The 22,703-nt window shown below is 45.6% G+C and overlaps 5 protein-coding genes and 5 non-coding genes across 11 annotated transcripts; 8 read left to right on the top strand and 2 right to left on the bottom strand.

The window, feature by feature from the left end:
* The first annotated feature begins 4,372 nt into the window (after positions 1-4,372).
* On the top strand, positions 4,373-7,880 carry LOC125550322 (nucleobase-ascorbate transporter LPE1). Its single transcript, XM_048713293.1, has 14 exons — positions 4,373-4,759; positions 4,867-4,964; positions 5,054-5,233; positions 5,355-5,455; positions 5,565-5,640; positions 5,759-5,818; positions 5,905-6,089; positions 6,185-6,281; positions 6,415-6,501; positions 6,592-6,650; positions 6,756-6,847; positions 6,950-7,027; positions 7,127-7,287; positions 7,386-7,880. The coding sequence occupies exons 1-14, from the start codon at positions 4,666-4,668 to the stop codon at positions 7,602-7,604; spliced, it is 1,587 nt and encodes a 528-aa protein (XP_048569250.1). The 5' UTR covers positions 4,373-4,665; the 3' UTR covers positions 7,605-7,880.
* Positions 7,881-8,634: 754 nt separating this feature from the next.
* LOC125550323 (collagen alpha-1(III) chain-like) lies at positions 8,635-10,562 on the bottom strand. The gene has a single exon (XM_048713294.1). It carries the CDS (start codon positions 10,424-10,426, stop codon positions 8,900-8,902), a length of 1,527 nt encoding a protein of 508 aa, XP_048569251.1. The 5' UTR covers positions 10,427-10,562; the 3' UTR covers positions 8,635-8,899.
* A 4,060-nt stretch (positions 10,563-14,622) lies between these two features.
* LOC125550321 lies at positions 14,623-17,511 on the bottom strand. Its single transcript, XM_048713291.1, has 2 exons — positions 17,133-17,511; positions 14,623-14,938 (listed from the first exon to the last, which is right to left on the bottom strand). Exons 1-2 carry the CDS (start codon positions 17,438-17,440, stop codon positions 14,929-14,931), a joined length of 318 nt encoding a protein of 105 aa, XP_048569248.1. The 5' UTR covers positions 17,441-17,511; the 3' UTR covers positions 14,623-14,928.
* On the top strand, positions 17,496-21,300 carry LOC125550320 (50S ribosomal protein L18-like). The gene is made up of 3 exons (XM_048713290.1): positions 17,496-17,514; positions 17,594-17,691; positions 20,683-21,300. Exon 3 carries the CDS (start codon positions 20,702-20,704, stop codon positions 21,044-21,046), a length of 345 nt encoding a protein of 114 aa, XP_048569247.1. The 5' UTR covers positions 17,496-17,514; positions 17,594-17,691; positions 20,683-20,701; the 3' UTR covers positions 21,047-21,300.
* Positions 17,932-18,049, top strand: LOC125555164. The gene has a single exon (XR_007304594.1). It is a non-coding gene; the product is annotated as a small nucleolar RNA snoR104 (small nucleolar RNA).
* Positions 18,384-18,501, top strand: LOC125555168. The gene has a single exon (XR_007304599.1). It is a non-coding gene; the product is annotated as a small nucleolar RNA snoR104 (small nucleolar RNA).
* Positions 19,079-19,196, top strand: LOC125555165. The gene has a single exon (XR_007304595.1). It is a non-coding gene; the product is annotated as a small nucleolar RNA snoR104 (small nucleolar RNA).
* LOC125555166 lies at positions 19,504-19,621 on the top strand. The gene has a single exon (XR_007304597.1). It is a non-coding gene; the product is annotated as a small nucleolar RNA snoR104 (small nucleolar RNA).
* Positions 19,950-20,067, top strand: LOC125555167. The gene has a single exon (XR_007304598.1). It is a non-coding gene; the product is annotated as a small nucleolar RNA snoR104 (small nucleolar RNA).
* A 133-nt stretch (positions 21,301-21,433) lies between the features above and the next one.
* On the top strand, positions 21,434-22,692 carry LOC125550318 (lysine--tRNA ligase-like). 2 transcript variants are annotated; one of them, XM_048713288.1, is made up of 5 exons: positions 21,434-21,641; positions 21,748-21,818; positions 22,073-22,141; positions 22,218-22,383; positions 22,470-22,692. In XM_048713288.1, the coding sequence occupies exons 1-5, from the start codon at positions 21,563-21,565 to the stop codon at positions 22,679-22,681; spliced, it is 597 nt and encodes a 198-aa protein (XP_048569245.1). In that variant the 5' UTR covers positions 21,434-21,562; the 3' UTR covers positions 22,682-22,692. The 2 variants fall into 2 exon arrangements, with proteins under 2 accessions (XP_048569245.1, XP_048569246.1); XM_048713289.1 differs by having other exon boundaries at positions 21,436-21,660.
* The last annotated feature ends 11 nt before the right edge of the window (positions 22,693-22,703 follow it).

Below are 22,703 nucleotides of genomic sequence, written 5' to 3'. Positions count from 1 at the left end.
GCAATTAGTCAACCGTTTTTTTTTTCTATTACTGGTTTTTTTGTTTTTCTTTTATTTTGTTTTTACGTTTTCTGTTTCTTTTTTATTTTTAAGGTTATTTTTTCAAACTAAGTTCATGTTAGAAAATTGTTCTTAAATTTATAAAAATGTTCTTGCATTTAAAAATGTTCAAATATTCAAAAAATGGTTGTTTTAAAAAATTGTTGATAAATTTAAAAAACGTTACTGATTTTCAAAAAATGTTCATGCTTGAAAATATCTACAGGAATTTTAAAAACAATTTTCATTTTCAAAATTTTTTCACAATTTCAAATATCTCATTTATTCAATTTGTTCACAATTTTAAAAAAACTTCGTGTTTCAAAAAATGTTCTTGTTTTCAAAATTTTCACGGTTCTAGAAGTTTGTTCATGTTTCAAAAATGTTCAGGAGTTTCAAAAAATATTCTCATTTTCAACATGTCTTCACCATTTCAGAAAGATCTTCAATTTTCAAAAAATATTTGCGATTTCAACATTTTGTTTGCAATTTCAACAAATATTCCCATGTTTAAATTTTTGTTCGTGTTTCCAAAAAAAAGCATACAATACAAATTTTGTTCGCATTTTAAAAAAAGATTGTATTTTAACTTTCTTGTTGCTGAATTTAAAAAATATTCCTGTTTTCTATTTTTTTAAACCAAAAACTATTCGCGATCTAAAAAATGTTCGTGTTTTTCGTAATTTGTTCTTTTTTCAGAAATATATTTGAAAATTGTTCGCGTTTTTGGAGTCTGTTTGGGGTTTGCAAAAAAATTAGTTTTTCAATTTTAAATCAGAATTACAAAACATCTTCACTTTTCCCAAAAATAATTTGGCATTTTAAAACTGCTCGCAATTTTCAAGAAATATTTTCAAAATATTTTCCATATCTCAGCGCTACTGTCTGTTCTGATAAATTTCTGCAGCATTAGGTTCAGTTGGTGTGTTGTGTAGTGGCTAATGGTCTGTGGTTGTAGTGCGCGGTCGTGGTATCGATGCCTTGGAGTAGCTGTTGATTTTCAGCTTTTTTTGTCGCGTGTGAAGGGAAACGAAACAACGAGCGGGTTGGTGGGCCGGCCCAGTCGTGTGTCAACCCTGTGCGTTGAGGTGCTGTATAATGCAAGATGCGTCACATAGGAGGTCCCCGCGGCTATGTCTCAGTAGCACTACTCACATACTGGGAGCCAGTAGTGGGTCGGCCCGGTTGTCATGTGGGTTTGACATGTGGTTTTCATATTTTGTCTTTTGTTATATTTTGAAAAATATTAAATACATACATATTATAAATAATAATAACTTTTTAAAAGCGTGCAAAGCACATTTAAAAAATGTTCACGCATGTCAACCGAATTTTTGTCCAACTTTTAGAAAATGTTTGTACCATTCAAAAAATGCAAATGAAATTTAATAAATGTTCATGTGTTTCAAAAAATAATGGTGCAGATTCATAAAAAATATACCTCCATTTAGAAAATGTTATGCAACGTAATAAAAATGTCCGTGTAATTCAAAAGGTGTTTTGCAACATTTAAAAATAATTTTTTACTTAAAAAAGTTTGTGCGTTTAAAGAATACTACCTCCATTTCTAAATATAAGTCTTTTTAGGTATTTCAATATGGACTATATATGAGCAAAATGAGTGAATCTACACTATAAACTACATCCATATACATCCCTATGTAGTCCATATTGAAATCCCTAAAAAGATTTATATTTAGGAACAGAGGGACTATGTTTGTGACATTTAAAAAATATATACAATGTAAAAAATATTTGCATAGTTTTATCATTCATAAAAATGTTTTAACATGTATTTAATTACAAATTAACACATATTGGAAAAAATACAAAAAAGTATTCAAAAAATGTTAATCATTTATGTATACATATTTAACGTGCATAAAAAATGTTTTAGACGTATATGAAAATTATACAATGTGTATGAAAAAATTATAAAGAAAATATATTTAAAAAATATTAATCATGTATTGAGAAAGTGTTAAACATGCATAAAAAAGCTCCTGGTGTATATGAAAAATGTACTACGTGTGTGAAAAATAGACATGTGTTAAAAAATAAAGAAAACGATGAAAACTGAAGAAAGAAACAAGGAAAACCAAACAAAAAATGAGAAAGGAAAAAAATCCAATAGAACAACAGAAAAAAAAGGATGCAAACTGTGAAAAACTGAAAAAGAAAATTCATAAAAACTCACACGTATTCTACATTACTGGGCCTACCCTGTAAGGCAGCTAGAGGCTTATCCAAGAAATATTTGATGGCATGCTATATGTCTCGCTTGTAGCTAGCCTTATCCTCCTTGCCTCGCCTACATGGAGATGCGTTGGGGCTGACATAAAAAGCATGCAAATTTCTTTCACGGGGGTAATACACCACGACTCAAAACATGAAAAGGGCTAGTGCGCCATGGTTTTTCCCAGCATGCATGCCACAGTTTTCCATGATACATGCTATTTTTTCCTATTTTACTAATTTTAGCAAATGTTGATCAAGTGTAGAAAATCATTCGTGCAAATTGAAAAAAAAATGTGACATCTAAAAGTTCACCCGTTTGAAAATGTGTTCGACAATTAAAACAATACCATGAAAACATAAAATTTTGTTTGTGTAACCTGAAAAAATGTTTGTATCATTCAAAAGAGTGTTCATGACATTTAAAAAATGTTCGCATGTTAAAATATGCTCATGAAAGGTAAACTTTTGTTCGCATAATTTTTGAAAAATGCTCATAGCATATGAAAAATGCAGAAGAAAAAAACTATTTTTGAAAAAACAGGAAAAAAACAGAGGAAACACCAGAAAGAAAATCGGCTTAATGGGGAAATAGAAAAAAAAATGATCGAAACCTTCTTAAAACCGGGCGAAAGGTTCACGGCGCCAATGCCCACTTCTTTCGAAACAAGACCCAAACACAGACGGCTCATTATGTCTCGTAGGAGGCGGGATATAGCTTTTCCGAGATTTGACTAGCTCATTGAAATCCCGTTTGGAGTTTTGACGCCCATGATCAGCCTATCTAGCCGAGTGTAGTTATATTACCAGCTACTAGCCCAAGATTGTCTATAAAAAAAGCTACTAGCCCAGGCCTAATTGCCCCGCAAAAGAAAAAGGTATACTATAGCTAGAGCCCTGAATTATGCCGTTCTCAGAGACAAACGCATAGCGACGGCGGCATCCATTGGCGCAGCAGCCAGCATCTACCCAACTAATCCCATGCCGTCTCGATCGATCGATCAGTTTGTGTCATACGCCTACTGTCTTATCGTCCCACCACCCACTCGTAGCTTCCACATAACGCATCCTTCCTTGCTCTTGCTCCGGCCGGTCGCTGCAACCCCAGAACCACCATTCCAACTCCAACCACGCCACATAAAATACGCACTTCCGCTCCGAGGTGTGCATGCATGCATGCATGGCTGATGGGCAGGCGCACGGCCGGCCGGCGGAAGCAACCGTGATGCATGTGGAAGTAGAACGGGAGTTGGGACTGCACACCAGACCCAAGCTAGCTAGTTCGCCAACCCCATCTAACAACGTGGGAAAGCAAAGCAAAGCGGGGAGGGTACGTACGTAACGGGACGGGGACGATGATGCATGGCTGGACCTCAATATTTTTTTCCTACCTAAAAGCTACCCAGTCTTGTCCTCGTCTCTCCAAACGGCGCCTGGCCCCATCTCTGGCTAACGGCTTCGATCGAGCGAGCGAGGGTCAACCACTGATGAAACTCTCTCGATGCACGTATATCTTTTCCTTCTTTCTTTTTTGCAAAATGTTATATAGCGAACGTGCTCTGGGAGGGGTCGTCCGAACGAATGCTCTAGGCTGCATCGCGCGCGTATTGCTCGCTCGTTTGGGCCTCCTGGAGCGAACGATCCAAACGTCCAGAGCACAACAACTTCTCTGCATTGCATGACAATTACATTTTTTTTCTGCTGTGGCATGGCAGCTCCTGAACATGCGTGTCGACTTACTCTGTTGTATCAAGGTGAATCTTTTGGTTATAACATGGCGATCTTTTTCTACCACTGAACACACGGCAAGTTCCTTTGCTGCAGCATGACAAATTCTTTCTCTTTTTTTGCGAGAAAAATTGCAAGCTATTCATCTCCTATCATGACAGTACAGCGAACACTAGAAATAATAAAAATTACATCCAGATCCGTAGACCACCTAGCGACGACTACGTTGTGCAACGTGGCAATTTATAACTCTTTATAGCATGGCAAGCCTCTAGCGGTGTGTGTGAGGAAAAGGGCGCAGGGCGTCTGGCTAGAGCCTCTTGGAGCGAACGACATCGTTCGTACTAAAAAACCACTGCAATTCGTACAGTTCCAAAGTTACTGCGATTCGTACGATTAACTACTCCCTCTGTCCCAAGATGTAAGACATCTTTTTTTGACACTAAGAGAACAGAAGAGGCGGCTCATCCACCGACAGAGACGTGGTAAAGCGCACAGCGACATGACGAAACGCACGGACAGAGGAAGCGGGAGAGGCCACCGGCTACATAAATGGAGGCGCGCCTGCGTTTCTTCCACCACCATCAGCCGCTTCACTACACTGTAAACTGACCCCGCCCCCTTCGCCTTCCCCTCCTCGCCGCTCGCCGGCCGGCCGGCGCCATGTCGCCCGTCAAGGCCGAGGACCTGGTGCCGCACCCCTGCAGGGAGCAGTACGCCGAGCTCGACTACTGCATCACCAGCCCGCCGCCATGGAGTGCGTGCCCTCGCCGCTCACTCATCCGCAGCCGGTAGCTAGGCCGGTTCACCAGTGGTTCCTTCCGAGTTCTGACTGACGTCCCTGCTTCTTCTCCCTTGCCGCAGTCACCACGGTGGTCGTCGCGTTCCAGCACTACCTGGTCATGCTCGGCACCACCGTCATCATCGCCACCATCCTCGTCCCCATCATGGGCGGCGGCCATGTGAGCCTCATCTTCCATCCCTTCCGTCCTGTCATGGTGCCCCTGTGCTCCTCGTCCTGACGACCGAGCTCGTGCCACATGCATTGCAGGAGGAGAAGGCGATCGTGATCCAGACCATCCTCTTCCTGGCCGGGATCAACACGCTCCTGCAGGTGCACTTCGGCACGCGGCTCCCCGCCGTCATGGGCGGCTCCTTCACCTACATCTACGCCGCCGTCGCCATCATCATCAGCCCAAGATACATCCTCTTCATCGGCGCCCCTTTCGAGGTCCGGCCCCCGTTTCTGCACTTCTCCCTGCTGCTCTGTCCCGTCCCGTCCTGGTCCTGCACCGCAGCAGCTGGCGGCTGCACGACTGACTGACTGATCGACCGATGCCGTTTTCTTTCAGAGGTTTGTGTACACCATGCGGTCGCTCCAGGGCGCGCTCATCATCGCCGGCGTCTTCCAGGCCGTCATCGGCTTCTTCGGCATATGGAGGGTCTTCATAAGGTTGTCCGACAATTCCTCGCTCGCTGCCTCACGCCACCGTCTCCGATCCCCATCAATACCTTCTCTCTGTTACTTGTTGCACTGACGCTGCTTGTGCTTCTCGTGCCAGGTTCCTGAGCCCCCTCGCCGCTGTCCCCTTCGTCACGCTCTCCGCGCTCGGCCTCTTCTACTTCGCCTTCCCAGGGGTAAAGACAGGAGCTCTTGATGCCATGATTGTTGCCACTCGCTGTTGCTTTTTGCTTGGATTGTTCCCCTCTTGATTCAGTCTCTGAATTCTGTCAACACACTTTGGCTGTTCTGCAGGTCGCCAAATGCATCGAGATCGGTCTCCCGACGCTCGTTCTGCTCCTAATATTCTCAGAGGTATCAGGAGAAGTTGGTCTCTTTTTCTCTAGATTTGTAACTGGGAATTCTTTTCCTGACCTCCGTCTCTTCTTTTGCCCTTGCAGTATGCGACCCATTACTTTGCCAAAGGGAGCTTCGTGTTCGGCCGGTGCGCGGTGCTGGTGACGGTGATCATCGTGTGGATCTTCGCCGAGATACTGACGGCGGCCGGCGCATACGACGAGAGGAACCCCGTGACGCAGTTCAGCTGCCGCACCGACAGCTCCGGCCTCATCCATGCCACGCCCTGGTATGGCCTCTGACTCTGAAGCCTTACTGCCTAGTCTTCATGCTCCTTGGAGTGGCTCACTGACATACGCATCCTGTTGCTTCTGCCATGAGCAGGGTCAGGTTCCCTTACCCGTTCCAGTGGGGATACCCCATCTTCTGCGCGCAAGACTGCTTCGCCATGATGGCCGCTTCCTTTGCTTCGCTTATTGAGGTACATACACATCTTCAGTTCTGCACTTCAGTGAGACTGGGACTGTATCGGATCGCCGCAATTCTGCAAAACAGAGTAGCATTAGGTACAAGGAATTTCTTGGGTTTAGTCTGATGAACAATTTTACTTTCAGTCTACTGGCACACTAATCGCAGTGTCAAGATACGCAGGCGCGACATTCGTCCCGCCTTCAGTTTTCGCTCGTGGAATTGGCTGGCAGGTACTTGAATAACACGACTAAATGCTTGAATTTTCTCGTGAATATTTTGCTTCCAGCACACTCACTGCTAAGCAACTTCCAAACTATCAGGGTATATCTATCATACTAGATGGGATGTGCGGTACGTTGACAGGCACAGCAGCTTCAGTGTAATGAGCTCTACATCTACTCTAGTACTTTAGCCTGCTAAGAATCATTGCTCAGAAATCACCTAAATGAAATATCTAACTGATTGTCATTGTTATATTGTGTAGTGAGAACTGCGGTCTACTGGCCTTGACGCGAGTTGGAAGCAGACGAGTCATCAAGATTTCAGCTTTGTTCATGATCTTCTTCTCGCTGTTTGGTAGTGATCCTATTCTCTGAATCTTTCAGCACTATCAGTGATCAGTGATCACCATTTATAGTCAGCGACTTAATTTGGGTGACATGGCTTAACAATCAACAGGAAAATTTGGGGCAATTCTTGCATCTATCCCATTGCCAATTTTCTCTGCACTCTACTGTGTTCTCTTTGCTTATTCAGGTGAGCATTACATAACAATCCACCAGAATTTTATGGAATCAAATCCTCGAATGTTCATAACATTTTTATTTTGTTGATCTTGTTTTCTGCCTGAAACAGCTGCTGCAGGCCTCTGCTTCCTTCAATACTGCAACCTTAACACCCGGAGAAGCAAGTTTATACTCGGCATCTCCTTGTTCCTGGGGCTATCCATACCACAGTACTTCCGGGAGTTTGAGACATTCTACGGCTTTGGACCAGCTCACACACGTTCGCTAGCGGTATGTAGACTCAACTACAGGGTGACACAACCTAGTTATTATAAATATAACTTTCACACTGATCACTACCTACACCATCTTATTCATTGAAATTTCAGTTCAATGTCATTGTCAACGTGATATTCTCCTCGCCCGCGACTGTTGCTGCCATACTTGCCTACCTTCTCGATTGCACACACCTCTACTGGGAACCCCATGTGAGGAGGGACAGGGGCTGGCTGTGGTTGGAGAAATTCAAGTCCTACAGGCATGACGGCAGAAGCGAGGAGTTCTACGCTCTACCATATGGTATGAGCAGGTACTTCCCCTCGCTTTAGGGGAGGTAACAGTGCGAGGATGAAGCGATGGGAAGTAGAAATTAGACGGTGATTCAGGGGATCATCAGTATATGCAGCAATATGTGATGTTTTGGTTCTAGCATGCAAAACATTTTGGATGAGAAATGCAGCATACTCACTGTGATATTCGGATGAGGATACTCTCATATCAACCAAGGGGAGCTAGCAATGCTTCTACACCAGTTTAACCCTTTTGCTTTTGTCTTGTCTCTGATTTGAAATAGCAGAACACAAACACCTTGTAGCTTGATTTTATCGCTGACTGGCAACAGCAGATGTATACCTTCCATGAGGAATTGGATTGAGGAAACAGGTATCAGTCAGTAAAACCAGAAACAGCAGAATGTATAGGTTGCATGAGGAATTGAATTGAGGAAACATGCATCAGTCAGTAAATCAGTTAATTCTAGTTCACCATCCTCACCTGCAATTCCATGCCTTTTTGTTTATGCGATCTGTTTGGAACCCAAGAATCTTGTGCCAGTTTCACACAAAAATGACAATGATTTAATTGCAGAAGGAATCTACAGAGATTACAATATTACTCTAAAACCAATCTGGCAATAGCTAAGTCCAGCAAACCAATTTGACAATTTCAAAGCCCACAAACCCTACATGGACGCCTATATTCTACATGCACTTAATATTTATAAATAAGATCTAGCACCTTCATTACTTGAAAATCTACCACTGGCACATGTTACCACATATATTAGTACTAAATATACTTCCCGTCTATGGAAAGTTTCCGACTTCGTAACGGACCAGCACAGCAGTAACCATGGGCAGCCAGATGCTGCAGTGCTGCCTTGCGGCGCCACTCGCTAAGTAACATGAGGAATTGAAATGAGGAAACATGCTTCAGTTTTCAGAGTTGAACTCTGCATCAGTCAGTAAATTTCACAATGATCAGTGAATGTACTGCACATACAAGTCAATTCCAATTCACCATCCTCACCTGCAATGCCACGCCTTTTTGTTTACGCAATATGTTTGGAATGCAAGGATCTTGTGCAAATTCCACCAAAATATTGCAATGATTTAATTACAGCAGGAATCTACAGAGATTACAATATTTTTATTACCGCAGAACCAATCTAGCAAATATCAAAGTCTGGCAAACCAATTTGGCAATCTCAAAGCCCGCCGGCCCTACATGGGCACCTACATTCTACATGCACTTCCTATTTATAAATAGGATTTAGCACCTTCATTTGTCGAAAATCTACCACTGGCACATCTTGCCACATATTACTACTATATATACTTCCTGTCTATGGAATGTTTCCGACTTCGGTGCGGACTGGGACAGCAGCAGCCTTTGGAACCCAGATGCTGCCGGGCTGCCTTGTGGTGCCATTCACTCGGCTGCAACCGCCAGGCCGCTGCCCACGGTAGGTCTTTACAGCTCTCATCTCCACAGCCGACTGCTTCTCCTCGAAGCGCTCAGATTTTGCCTCCTGGTTCATCCCTTGATCACCGCTGCTCCTTCCCACCGGCTGCTTATCCCCGAAGTCCTCAGATCTTGCCTTCCCGGCCATTCCTTGATCACCGCTGCTGCTTTGATAGCTACTGCTGTCAGCAGCTGGATGCGGATGCGCCCTCATCTCAACCACCAGCTCCTTCTCCCCAGAGTCTTCAAATTTTCCCTTCCTGATCATTCCTTGACCACTGCCCCTCCTTCTGTTACTGCTGCTCTCAGTGGGCGGATGCGAGTGGGCCTTCCCCTCCACCTCCGGCTGCTTTCCCCCAAGGCCATCGGATTTTACTTCCCATACGGCTCCTTGACCATCGCCATTCCTCCGGCCGCGGCTACCCTCAGCGGACGGACGAGGCTGGTCCCTCCTCCTGTTCGGCCAATCGCCGCTCGGTGGTGCGCCCGCCTGCCTTCCTCCTGAGGGTTTGTTCTTCTTATTCCACTTGTTATCCGACTTGACTCCCTGCAGTGGTGAATCCTCAGCTGCCTCGCCCTGTGAGCTTGCCGAAGCTTTTCCAGTGCTCTGATTACTCGATCCAGCATTCCCCTTGTTCTCCGAATCAACGACTCGCGGTGGCGATGCCTTCACCGCCTCAACCAAAGAGCCGGTCATGGCTGTCTCTGTGCTCCGGCCATCGAAACCCTTCTTCCCCTTGTTCTTGTACCTCGGCTTGACGCCGCCTCGGTATGAAGCAGTGTCCACCTCGGCCAGCTCGCCTGGCACGCTGCTCGTCCCCAATGCGGTGCCCTGACATCCAGAGGCCTCCCCATTGCTCTTCTCGTTCGGCTTGCCGCTGGTAGCTGTCTCGGCTGGGTCGCCGGCAATCAAGCCCGCAGAGGCCTTGCCCTTCCCCTCATCCCGCGCCCTGCCTCCACCTCCGCCGCCTAGGGTTCCATCGGCCGCGTCGCCGCCCGGCCCCTTGCTGCCTCCCGCGGCGCCACCACTATTCAGGGCCGAACCCTCCCCGCGCGGCCCTGCGCGGGGCCTCTCATTATACCTGAAGGGGGCACGCGACGAGGAGGAGGAGCCCTTCATCTCCGCCGCCGCCGCCGCATCCCTAACCCTCCTCGCCGCGACGGCCTCCTCCTCCTTGGCCCTCCTCGCGGCGGCCTGCTCCTCCGCCTCCTTCCGCAGCCGCCGCTCCTCCTCCTCCTGCTCGGCCTCCCTCCTGGCGGCGGCCTCCTCCTCCTCCTGGCGCCGCCGCCGCTCGGCCTGCTCCTTGAGGCGGAGCTCCTGGAGGTCCCGGAGGCTGACGTAGTTGGGCGGGATGAGGGGCCTGTCCCGCCTCGGCCCCGCGCGCCGCGACGGCGCCGCCGCGTCCATCCCCTCCGCTCCTCTCCTCTCCGGCGATCGCCGCGGGGGGAGAAAGGACTGGCGTTACGGGTTGGAGCTAACACTAATTTTTTTTTTCCTGGTTCTCCTCGGCGAGGAAGGGAAATAAAATAAAATAAAATATTCCCGTCGCGTCGCCCCACCGCCCGTGACCCGTGTGGCTTTATGGCGTTGAAACTGTGGGCCTGCCGCACCTTCTGCCCACCGGCTTCAGAAACTTCAGTCAACCCCACAATACAGATTCAGGTAGTATGGGACACATGGTACACTACACAGCTTTGGCCTGTGCCATGGACCATGGTATTTACTACTCTACTACTATTCCTAAATATAAATATTTTTTAAAGATTTTAATATGGATGTATATAGACGTAGTTTAGAGTGTAGATTCACTCATTTTGCTCCATATGTAATCCATATCGGAATCTCTAGAAAGACTTATGTTTACGGACGGAGGGAGTATTCAGGAAACCGGTGGTGGTGGTTTATTCATGGTTTCACACCTCATCCTCGCCGCTCTTCATAAACCCCAAGATAACAGATTCACGGGCTTTTATAAAACTCCGTGAGCCCGCGACGTGCAATAAAGACGTTGGTTTGATGGTATCAGGCAGGACCTACTGGACACAAACCTGAAAACTACAAGAGCAACCTCTCTTCTAGTCTTTTGGATGCTGAAGCACAGGAACGACGTGGTGTTCAATGGTATAACGCCATCAGTAGCTCTCTTCAAGTAGCGGATCATGGATGAATGGGAGGCCTGGACCAAGGCAGGCTTGTTTGGCAAGGTGGCCCAAAATGCAGAGGTAGTTAGGTGGGCAGCTCCGTGCTAGTAGCTTTTCTCGTTTTCTTGGTAGTGTCGAAATAGCCGGCATGTAAATACACCGTGTACATTGGTTACTTCGGGGTTCTTCCCTTCTTCCCCCTCCTCTTTAATGAATGATACGCATGCTCGTGCGTATTTGAGAAAAGACGTTGGTTTGATTGATGCCTTTTCTAAATGGCAGTCGTATAGGAAAATCGCTCCTAGGTCATGCGAACGGGCATCCCCTCTCCCTAGCTGGTCCGCGCATGCATCAGTTTGTAGTTGCCGTCGCAATATGGTTTTCCAACCAAGAGCAATCAATGATCGCGTTCCGTTTCCATGTAGTGGCCCTTGATCTGCCACGATCCTCGGTCTAGCCACGATGGCTCCACCCTCACGCCAGCCGTCATCGCCCTTGGTTGTTATATCCCTCTATCTAGTTCCCACGTGCAGTTGCGTCCCTCTCCCCTTGCTTCTTGAATGTTGGTACCGCAAAAGGACGATGATGGAGCCCCTTTGGGGCTACGAGGCAGCCGTGTCAGTGCATAGTGGTCGGCTAGATGTTTCGTTGTAGACCCAGCTGTGCCGTCATGCCATCGTCCCGTTTTCACATTTCATGACTGGCCATGGAGACACGGGTCTGAGGAAACCATGTATTCATGTTAGGTCATCACACATCACTTACCCCATCATCTAAGAACTTCTTCTTCGGTCCCGCGGTTATCTCCACTTAAAGCGTCTCGTAGCTAGGAAATATCGCCCATCCTACATCCAAGTCGGCAAAAGGTATGTGCGTGCCAACTTTGTGATGAGGATGAGTTGGTTATTATACCATGCATAACCTGTTGCATGCACATGAACAATATGTGTGGCCGCACTTGACGGCGGTGGTTTCTATCATCGTTTCATGGCTTGCAAAGCCAGTGTGACAAATGTGTGGCTAGTAGTGTCGAATATGTGAGCTTATTTGGCTTGTGATGTCAGCTTGACAAGTCATTGGGCAGTGGCACCGAACATGTGGTGTCTTATGTGACTACATTCAAGGGGAATTGCATTTGTTATATTTAAAACTTATTTTGAATGTAGGCGGGGTTTACAAACGTACTTGACAACTTCCACCAATTTCTGCCAAGTCTGACCATACCCATGAATCCCATGAACAAGGTTGTGGTGTAGGTCATTCTCCATAAGAGGTAAACTTTGTCTTTTTTCTCCAATGGGTAGTTTGTTCTCTAATCACAAAATGGGATTTTGCAGTTATTTGGGTTTGGCATGCTAAGTTCAATTTAAGTTTTAATACTGTTCATATTTGGCGATAGATAGAGCCCTCTTGAATGTATATGGCTTTGTCACAAGACTATGGTGGTATTGTTGTGGAGTCTTCATACTTACTCGAACGTTTTATGACTATTTGCATGATGTATCAAATTGGTATTTGAAGTGCTTGTTTGCCATTTGAATTTTGTATTCTTAGCTCACAAGTCACAACAAACCATTTGTGGCATGTTTTACATTTTAATAGCCCGGTCAAATTCAATCAAAATTTATGATACGATGCAACAAGACATTTGTACATGCATTTGGAAACAAACTGGATTCAAAATCATACAACAAAATGACTGATGTACTATTGTTCACTACTTTTGTCCATTTTAGCATATAAGAAAAGAGATAACAATGATTTTTTCTTCTCATTCTTATCTGAGTGTTTTCCTAGCAAAAAGGATAATTTTTTTGTTCTCGTCCACAATGCCAAAAGGCTCATCGTGATGCGACAAAAGCATCATGAGTAGTTGATGCTTATCCAACAGAAGAGCTTTTCATGACACCGGAGGCAGATCCTATCGCCGGGCTTCCCTTCCACGGACGCGTGGCTTACAGTAAAGCCGCAAGGCCTTTGAGGTTTTTATTCGAATACTGATTTAAGGTGAGAGGATGAAGAACGCCTGTCTTCGCCGCACATATCTCATGAGGTGAAGAGCTTAGTGGACCACCATCCGTTGTAAACATAGTAATTAATGTGGTTATTTGGGCGAGTTATAGATGAAGAGGGAGCGAGTAAAGTGGAGGGGTGATGAATGAGCGAAGCAATGGCAAACCAAAGGGGTGTGGAAGACACACCACGTCTTTTTCTAGAGTGAGGGTGGAGACGGCCATTTGACGAGAAAAGCATGATGGTCAGTAGAGAGAACATAAGAGCAACTCCAATGGGAGGACCCATTTTGTCCGTTTGGGTCATCCGGACAGAAAACTTGGCCCAACGGGACGATCCAAACGGACGTCCGTGTCCGCCTGCTGTCCGTCCCCGACCCAAACCTGACCCAAATCTGGGAACAAATGGGTACGAAGCGGACGGAAGCGGACGCTCTCGTCCACCGCCATCGCCCGCTCGTGTCCGCCCCTGGTCCCATATGTCAGCGACTGCAACGCCCGCAGCACGGCCACCGGTGCTGGTCTCCACCGCGCGCTTGGCCGCTCCTCTGCACCGCAGCAAGGCCACCGGCGCAGGTCGCCGACGCGTGCTCGACCGCTCCTCCGCGCCGCAGCGAGGCCGTCGGCACAGGTCGCCGACGCGCGCTCGGCCGCTCCTCCGCGCCGCCGCGAGGCCACCGTAGCAGGTCGCCACGGCGCGCTCGGCCGCTCCTCCACGCCCCAGCGAGGCCACCGGCGCAGGGCTCCTCCGCGCGCTCCTGCTGGGGCTCGAGGCCCGGACGGCGGTGCGAGCACAGGCGCGAGCAGAGAAAAATCTCACGGGGAAGGGGATCCGCGAGGAGGAGAGGAGGGGCGGCGCGAGGAAGAGAGAAGGGGGCGGGCGGCGCGAGGGAGAGAGGAGGGGGCGGGCGGCGCGAGGGAGAGAGGAGGGGGCGGGCGGCGCGGAGAGTTTTGGGTCGACGTGCGTTGGATATAAGGCTTGTCCGCCCCATGTCCACTAGGCGGACAGGTAACCCAAACGGACAAAATCGGTGTTCGTTTGGGTCCTTGCGTTGGAGTTGCTCTAAGCGGGTGAAAAGAGTCGTGGTTCGCATAATACTAGGATGTTTCGCTTGGTCAAACCATATATTCGTTTTTTAAACGTCCCAATTACCTAGCGGGCCATCCTATGTCGCCCGAAGCTACCATGATCCGTTGGAGTTGAAAAGAGCATAATATGAAGAAACTTGATGGCTCAACAACAACATATTAGCCATAATATGTGTACAAAGGGTGGATAGAGGATTGTAAAACAACGGCTTGAGTTCTTGAGGAGTAATATTGGAAAAGGCTAGCAAAGGGTGGAAACATACTGTTTGCATATGGTCATCATTCCATCAGCAACACAAGGCCTGAATTATTTTCCTCAAAAAAAAGGCCTGAATTATTGCACACAGAGCACATGCACCCATAGCAGATTCAGAGACACCAAGAACAGTACATTACTAAGGTGTACCATAAAAATTCCTCAACAAACAATTTATCATAACCTTGCCTATGATCCAAGACGTAAAAAGATTCTTGGCATGCAGGTAAGTTATTATCAACCTGCTGTAAACAGATCTGTAGTTCAAAAAAATATCATCAGCTCAGTTACTACATCCCATCATGGAGATTGATTACAATGTTCAACATGGAGCACCCATGACAAATAGCGTTGTAACCCTCCTGTAGTACCGCTGAATGTTGCTGAAATGCTGCCCGCTGAGAGATGCCCTTACTGACCCCTGCACAAAGCAAACACTCTTCGGTAAACAGATAGAAAAAATGTGATTCATACAACAAAGTTTACAAGTAACGCCGATTTCTGCCTGAAGGCTTTCATGGAGCATAGTGCTACAACGTTTACTCAACAAATTTAAGTATATAATACTGAATTAGGCTCCAAGACTATGTACTTTAGACTAGAGGCCCCATTAAAAGCTCTTGCAGACAATAGTTTCGCAAAGTGCAAACAGCATCACAAAAACAGTATACAGTAAGTACCTCCTACTAAAATGAAATGAGTTCTCACTCTGATGTGACGTGCTAATCACATAAATGGTATGCCTTGTAAGAAATTAGTCTGCTCAACATACTCGACTTTCTATATCAGTAAATGCTAGCGGTTTGCCTATTTTACTCCTCATGCCCAATGCAGTATTACGTATCTGACAGAAATACTAAGTTACATAGATATGGAGCCACAGCACGGTGCCCCCAATCTGAGGCAGTACAGACCTAACAACATATATACAACATCGCAGTACAATGATTGCACCTGTGTGGTCATATTGTCATCAATGGGTTTGAAAATGAATTATTTGCCTCCGTTCTCTAATTATCTCAAGCATGTGATCAGTGCAGTAACATGTGTCATAAACTTTTCCATGATGATGCATCAGATATGAATAACCAATAACCACAATAATGTGAATACAGATGTGAAAGCTCTAGAAACCATGCAATAACCTAACCGTAAGCAGTCAGATAATGTTATTGTATCATACTTGTCCTGTGTATTACTGTCAGTGCGTGGCCTATATTTGAATCTTTACCGTTTCCATTTGGGATTCTCCTCCGATTTAGTTCATCCAGTAACTCGACATATATATGCTGCACTAGCTATATCATCTAACTGATCACAGCTACAACCTCAAGGCAATCCTAGGGGTAGCAATTTAAATTGTACCATCCATCATCCATGACCCAACTGCTTGATCAGGAAGCAATGTAGTTGCACCAGGCAAGGTGCTAAGAAGAAAGTTGGCATGGACTAATTCAGCTGGTCTTTTCAGTTAGTGCAGTTGATTGCGGGAATTGGTTTTGAAAAGTACTCCCTCCGTCCCATAATATAAGGGGTAATTGCATCCAATATACTTAAATTAACCTCTTCGTGCCAAAATAGGACAGTGCAATGTCAGATTTGTTTTTCCAATTTTACCAGGATATTAGTTTTACTTTGTTTAGCATGTATTCTCTGAAACGATAGTAAATGAGAAATGGCAGCCCAGCAGAATTAAGATTATACATGTCTCATACAACTCATAAGTAGATGTTGTGCACTATGAGATTCAGTATGCTGATGTTGTCATAAGGAAACGGGAGAGTTCATACTGGTTCATATGTGCGTCCTTGACAGTTGATATGGTTCATCACTCATTACTTCATTACCATATACTATCACATTCTACATTTGCATTGCACATGACCGGATGAATTCTATAGAGTTGATCTAACACTTCCAGTTAAATATCAGAGGTTTATGCCGTATGCTCAACGCTGATGCAAACAAACAAAGGGGACTTACACATTAAGTCAACATTCAAGGGTTAAATGTCAGAGGTTAACTATGTCAACTAACTGACTAACACAACATCAATAAAGTTACTTTCATATCAAGTAATGTTGAACTTATAAACGAAGCCAACATTCAAGGGTTAAAACGATCTTTTGTTGATTAAAGTGATCAAACCTGTATTCCTTTTACTAGATTATTATAAGTTTGTGGATCATGGACTTCCAATTTTCTCGGTTTCTGATATGCATCACATCGGTGACGGGATTACCCAATACAGCATGACTGTCTCTGGATATCTAATCTGAGGCCAACCTAGTTCACTCTATCACAAAATCTTCTCCATGTTCAACAGCCCGTAGCTCTAAAGTAGTAAGCACCCATACCAAGCCCCAGGATAGTATAACCGATCTGCATCTCACGTTCTCACAATTTTGCAATCAATCACTCTGGCATTTCATCAAACACCTACCATGCGGAACCTAACCCACACGCCCTTATATACACAAGCAAAACCGCAACCGGCATTTCGTCGAGCACCTGGAGCGCACCACAGCCCACCGCAGCAACTCGCAACCATCACGACGAATGTTGTACTGTGCCAGAGAAAGGGGGGAGGGAGCGGCAGTGGCGGTGGCGCTGACCTGATCTTCTTGATGAGGATGTCGCGGAGGCTCTTGCCGAGCTCCTGGGAGCGGACGCGCGCCATGAGCGCCTTGCGCGCGAGCACGCGCTTCTCCGAGTTCTTGACGTGGTGCTCCGTCCGGCGCTTGATGAGCCGCTCGATGCCGCTGGACCGCATCTTGCGCTCCATCACCTGCAGCGCGCGCTCCAGGTTGCCGTCCCTCACCTGCACCACGATCCCCCGCGCCGCCTGCAGCTGCGCCTGCCCCCTCCCCGCCGCAGCCGCCGCCGGCCACAGCCCCCGCGCCGCTCGCGCCAGTGCCTGCATCGCGCCGCCGCTGCCCCGAACTATCGCTGCCTGAATGAAGCGTTGAGATTCGGGACGCCTCGCTCTCGCTCTCGGTCGGCCGTCTGTTTCTTCCGATGTTTTTGTTTCACTCGGGCCCCTGCGCTCTTCTGAATTTGCATTTCTGGCTTGTAGGGCGAAACGTCAGTGCCTGTGCCCCTCTCCCCGCCGCCGCCGCCGCCGCCGCCCGCCCCGACGGGAGCAGAGCGCCGCCGCCGTTTACCCCGCCCACGGTAAGACTCTCTCTCGATCTCGACTGGCAGCTGATGCTATTGCGGACGCAGCTCCGACTCCATGATCCTTGGATGATTCATACGCCAGTGGCATGCAGGGCCGACCCCTTTCCATGCCTGAAAATTTTAACCTTTGACGAAGCAAGTTGCACACGCCCAACTGATTTCACCCTTTGAAAACGCAAGTTGCATCCTGTCCTGTGCACACGCCAAAATGTTTACTGTATGGAAGAAAAAGAAAGGTAGCATCCAAAAGATAAGATGCCTGCCCGATACAGTCTTCCTAGAGTAAAGTTGTCATTTCCTGCTTGTGGTATTGTAAGCAAGTTCCGCAAGTCTCAAATGATAAGACAGCTTCATCAGTTCTTGTGACCACATACGTGGATTTAGTTCAACTTCCAGTTATGGTTTCTTGAGGAGAATATTCTTTGTTTATTTCCATGTGTAGAACAGCTCTTGCTTACTCATTGTGATCTCAACTCTCAAGGGGTTTCCCAGTTCAGTCTGGAAATTCAGTCCTGGATATGTCAGTGCAATATGTCTTGGCTTTAATTGAGGGCCTTTTGATATTTGAATATACTGGTGGGAATTTTTGTGTCTTTATTGATTTCTTGTAGAAGCAAAACTTCTTGATCAAAGCAATTTCCAACACTTTGGCCACACCCAAGTTTATATGCTACGGACGAAAAGAATGGTGACATTCAAAGGACGACATGCCTACCTGATACAATCTTCCTAAAGTGAAATTATCATTTCCTGCTTGTGGTTTCGTTAGGAAGTTCTGCAAGTCTCAAATGAGAAAATGTACATGCTGGATTTGTTTTGACGTTCCTTCCAAAGATGTTTGTCCGGTGTAATAATTCCTTTGTGTCCATATTTTCTTGTGGAGAAACATTTGTACAGTAGCATTTTTCTATGATATCGTCAGGACTTGGTTTCGAGTTCAAGTTCTGGAATCACTCCCATCCTAGAACATTTTCGTTCACAAATACAGTGCAGTAGGTCTTAATCCAATCTATGGTTTCTGATATAGGATATATTTGTGGAAATTGTGTATCCCCCGAAGGCTGAAGTGAAATGCCGATATGTTGGTTTGAAGCTGAACTGAATTAAGTTTATCAAACATTGCGTAGAAGTGAAATGCCGATATATGCTTTCACTGCTTATTTGTGGATCTGAAAGTTTTCTTTGATTAATTGGCGTTGGTTGTAACTGAATAGAATGCATTGACTAGCAAATGTGAGATTATTCAGCTTTATAAGTATATAAAGGAATACATTTACCTGATAGTGTTCGTAATGTGCCTGAAAAGTTTATCCTCTGAAGAAGCAAGTTGCATCCTGTCCTGTGCACAGGCCCAACTGTTTATTGTATGGAAGAAAAAGAAAGGTAGCATCCAAAAGATAAGATGCCTACCCGATACAGTCTTCCTAGAGTAAAATTGTCATTTCCTGCTTGTGGTATTGTAAGCAAGTTCTGTAAGTCTCAAGTGACAAGACAGCTTCATCAGTGTTTGTGACTACATAAGTAGAATTAATTGAACTTCCAGTTATGGTTTCTTTAGGAGAACATTTCTTGTTTGTTTTCTTGCGTAGAACAGTTCTTGCCTACTCATTGTGATCTCAAGGGGTTTCCCAGTTCAGTTTGGAATTCAGCCCTGTCTTAGCTTTAATTGAGGCCCTTTTGATATTGAATATACCGGTGAGAATTTTTTGTGTCTTTATTGATTTCTTGTAGAAGTAAAACTTCTTGATTAAAGCAATTTCCAACACTTTGGCCACACCCATGTTTATATGCTATGGAAGAAAAGAATGGTGGCATTCAAAGGACAACATGCCTACCTGATACAATCTTCCTATAGTAAAATTGTCATTTCCTGCTTGTGGTGTTGTAAGCAAGTTCTGCAAGTCTCAAATGATAAGACAGCTTCATCAGTGTTTGTGACCACACCGGTGGACTTAGCTCAACTTCCAGTTATGGTTTCTTGAGAACATTCCTTGCTTGTTATCTTGCGTAGAAGAATTCTTGCTTACTCATTGTGATCTCCTGGGGTTTCCAAGTTCAGTCTGTAATTCAACCCTGGATATGGCACCACAATATGTCTTAGCTTTGAATGAGGGCCTTTTGGTATTCAATATATTGGTGGAATTTTTTGTATCTTTACTGATTTCTGTAGAAGCAAAATACTTATTGATTAAAGTGATTTCCAACACTTTGACTACTCCCAACTTTATATGCCATGGAACGGAAGAAAAGAATGGTGGCATTCAAAGGACAACATGCCTACCTGATACAATCTTCCTAAAGTAAAATTTTCATTTCCTGCTTGTGGTATTGTTAGGGAGTTCTGCAAGTCTCAAATGAGAAAACATCCATGCTGGATTTGTTTTGATGTTCCTTCAAAAATGTTTGCCCGGATTAGTAACTCCTTTATGTCCATATTTAGTAGTATCATTTTCAGATTTTCTCCTCAGTATGGTCCTTGGAGTATGTCAACTTGCTTAAATGGTTTGCGGTTAGTCTTGATTAAACGCTTTAGGAAGAAAAGGCTGAAAGTGGGACACTGGGACCAACCAACTTTCTGTTATGAACTCTTACCGAATGTTATACACTTATACTGTGTGCTGACATATCAGTAACCTTCAGGCTGCGTACTAAAAATTCTTCAGTTTCAGCCATAACGTTTTGAATTGATTACTATTTACTGGATCACTTTGTCACTTTCTCAACTGCTGAAATTGTTACTTCAAGAATAATGAACTATGATGATGTGAACTGTAACATGCTTTCCCTGGATTCAACTGATCATAACCATCGAACTTGGATGCCCTTTTTATGATACATTATACATGTGTACGCATTCTTGGATTTAGAATCTGAAACATATGGAGTACCTTTTTTGCTGTGTACTCGCTATAACCATTCACAATTTTCTGAAACATTGCATGTGTTCTTGCCTAACTCCCTTTTCCTATTTTCTGGCTTATGCAGATCAGCTTAACTAGCCGACATGGTTATCCCTGCACCAGCTAGGGCGCCTGCAATCACCAAGTTCCTGAAGCCCTATGTTCTGAAGATGCACTTCACAAACAACTTTGTGACGGCCCAGGTCATCCACACCCCATCGGCGACCATCGCATGCGCAGCGAGCTCACAGGAGAAGATCCTGAGGCCAAGCATGGAGTCGACGCGGGATGTGGCTGCGGCGGCCAAGATCGGGAAGCTGCTCGGCGAGCGCCTGCTGTTCAGGGGCATCCCCGCGGTGTCCGTCTCCATGTCGAGAGACCAGACGTACCACGGCAAGGTCAAGGCTGTCATCGATTCTCTCACGGCCACCGGCGTGAAGCTGCTGTGAACGGTGGTAGCCGATCATCAATAGCTGATTTCCACCGGCTGTTTAGTCCTGACATATGGCAGTTGTTCTTGAAGTGAAGTGCAGATAAATAGTGCCTTCAGGCTTATGATGTTTTCAGTTTAGCTTCCCCGTGTCGATTTCGACTTCTCAAACCTGTAACTGTCCCAGGCAACACAATACAGATCGACATGTTTCTGTTCAGAACACGGGGTTTTCCGACACGTGTCGCGGGAATGAAATTGCATCTTTTGAAACACCTGCGCTGGGAATAATACTGTTACTTGGGAATCACGTTGTTGGATTCCAAGTCTTGAGACTTTTCAGGTCAAGTCTCCCATGCCAAATATAGTATGAGACCCTGAAACTTGGCTACCACGGAATAACATAAGAAGTACAGTCAGCTCGCACTTACAAGGAAAGTTAAAGAAAAGAAAAGGCAGGGGCCAGTCCAAGAAACGTCAAACTTCCTTTTGTCTAATGGTGCATCAGCTCACACCTGCCGTGCCCCCTATATAAATGGGGTCACAGCCGCCGCGGAGGAAGTCAAAGAGGAAGGATCAACAGCGGTTTGGCCAAGTTCATCTTCATCGTACAGGTGAATCCAACAACTTCGAGTGAGTGGTGCTCCTGTTCTTCTCTTGGATGGTGTTCTTGCTCTGCTTTTGGGCATGCCTGTTTCTCATTTGGTTTTGATGATGCAGCTGGAGACAGAGAGAGAGAGAGAGGGGGGAGGCAGATGGAGCAGTTGATGGAACAGGAAGGGGATAACATGGTATTTCAAGCAGAATCTGCACTTCTCCCTTTTCTTGTTTGTTTAGGTGTTTCTAGTCTCGATTCATCGGTTCGGATGGCAGTAACCCTCGAAACTCGTCTCTCAGTCTTTACTAGGAAATTCCAGTTTGGTTGTCTTGTGATCTTTTTTACTCCTCTGAATTTTCTCTTTTGCCTGTTGGTTTTGTTGTACTGCATGCGCTTAGCCCCTAATCTTTCAGCTTGGTTAGTCATGACTGGTGTTTATCTTCTTAGGGTCTAGCTGGGGTGGGCATGATGCCACAACATGGTCCTGCTGGGGATGGTGAAGAAACAGACCCCACAGTCAGTTCTCCAAACTATCAGCAGTAAGAAAATTATCAGCAGTAAGAAGCTTTGCTGATTCTGCTTCTTGCTGCAGCAATACTATGAAAATAGGCTGAAGATGCTCGATTCGCTTAGAAGCGCGGGCGTCGACCCCTATCCGCACAAGTTCGAGGTCGCGATCTCCATCGCGGACTATTTGGCCAAGTACAGCAGCTTGGGTGCTGGTGAACATCTGCTGACTGTCACTGAAAGCCTGGCTGGTATTGATTATTTCCATGTGAAAGTAACTGTAGTTAGCACTGCCAAAGTTTACTGCTTCCTGAAATTATTTGTTTGTGCCTGCAAGGGAGGGTCATGAGCAAGAGAGTTTCCTCATCCAAGCTCTTCTTTTATGATCTCTATGGCGATGGGGTGAAGGTTCAGGTCATGGCTGGGGCCAGGTATCAGTTGCATTGTTTGGATCAAGATGACGAAATTAGCATATCAGATGCATTTTGTTTGTCATTTATAATACCTTTTCTTTATATATTTTTTCCATTACCAAAATATATGAAGTGATTTCTAGTCTCTTATCTCTCTG

Source organism: Triticum urartu, chromosome 4 (assembly GCF_003073215.2).
Source record: "Triticum urartu cultivar G1812 chromosome 4, Tu2.1, whole genome shotgun sequence".
NCBI classification, from domain to species: Eukaryota; Viridiplantae; Streptophyta; class Magnoliopsida; order Poales; family Poaceae; genus Triticum; species Triticum urartu.
This window is presented reverse-complemented; position numbering and strand designations above follow the sequence as displayed.

Coding starts and splice junctions, on each gene's coding strand:
- LOC125550322 (XM_048713293.1), top strand. CDS start 4,666: ATGTCGCCCGTCAAGGCCGAGGACCTGGTGCCGCACCCCTGCAGGGAG. Junction 6,090..6,184: donor CTCATCCATGCCACGCCCTG/GTATGGCCTCTG, acceptor TGCCATGAGCAG/GGTCAGGTTCCCTTACCCGT. Junction 6,282..6,414: donor CCTTTGCTTCGCTTATTGAG/GTACATACACAT, acceptor TTTTACTTTCAG/TCTACTGGCACACTAATCGC.
- LOC125550323 (XM_048713294.1), bottom strand. CDS start 10,426: ATGGACGCGGCGGCGCCGTCGCGGCGCGCGGGGCCGAGGCGGGACAGG.
- LOC125550321 (XM_048713291.1), bottom strand. CDS start 17,440: ATGCAGGCACTGGCGCGAGCGGCGCGGGGGCTGTGGCCGGCGGCGGCT.
- LOC125550320 (XM_048713290.1), top strand. CDS start 20,702: ATGGTTATCCCTGCACCAGCTAGGGCGCCTGCAATCACCAAGTTCCTG.
- LOC125550318 (XM_048713288.1), top strand. CDS start 21,563: ATGGGGTCACAGCCGCCGCGGAGGAAGTCAAAGAGGAAGGATCAACAG. Junction 22,142..22,217: donor GTGAAGAAACAGACCCCACA/GTCAGTTCTCCA, acceptor TTCTTGCTGCAG/CAATACTATGAAAATAGGCT. Junction 22,384..22,469: donor TGTCACTGAAAGCCTGGCTG/GTATTGATTATT, acceptor TGTGCCTGCAAG/GGAGGGTCATGAGCAAGAGA.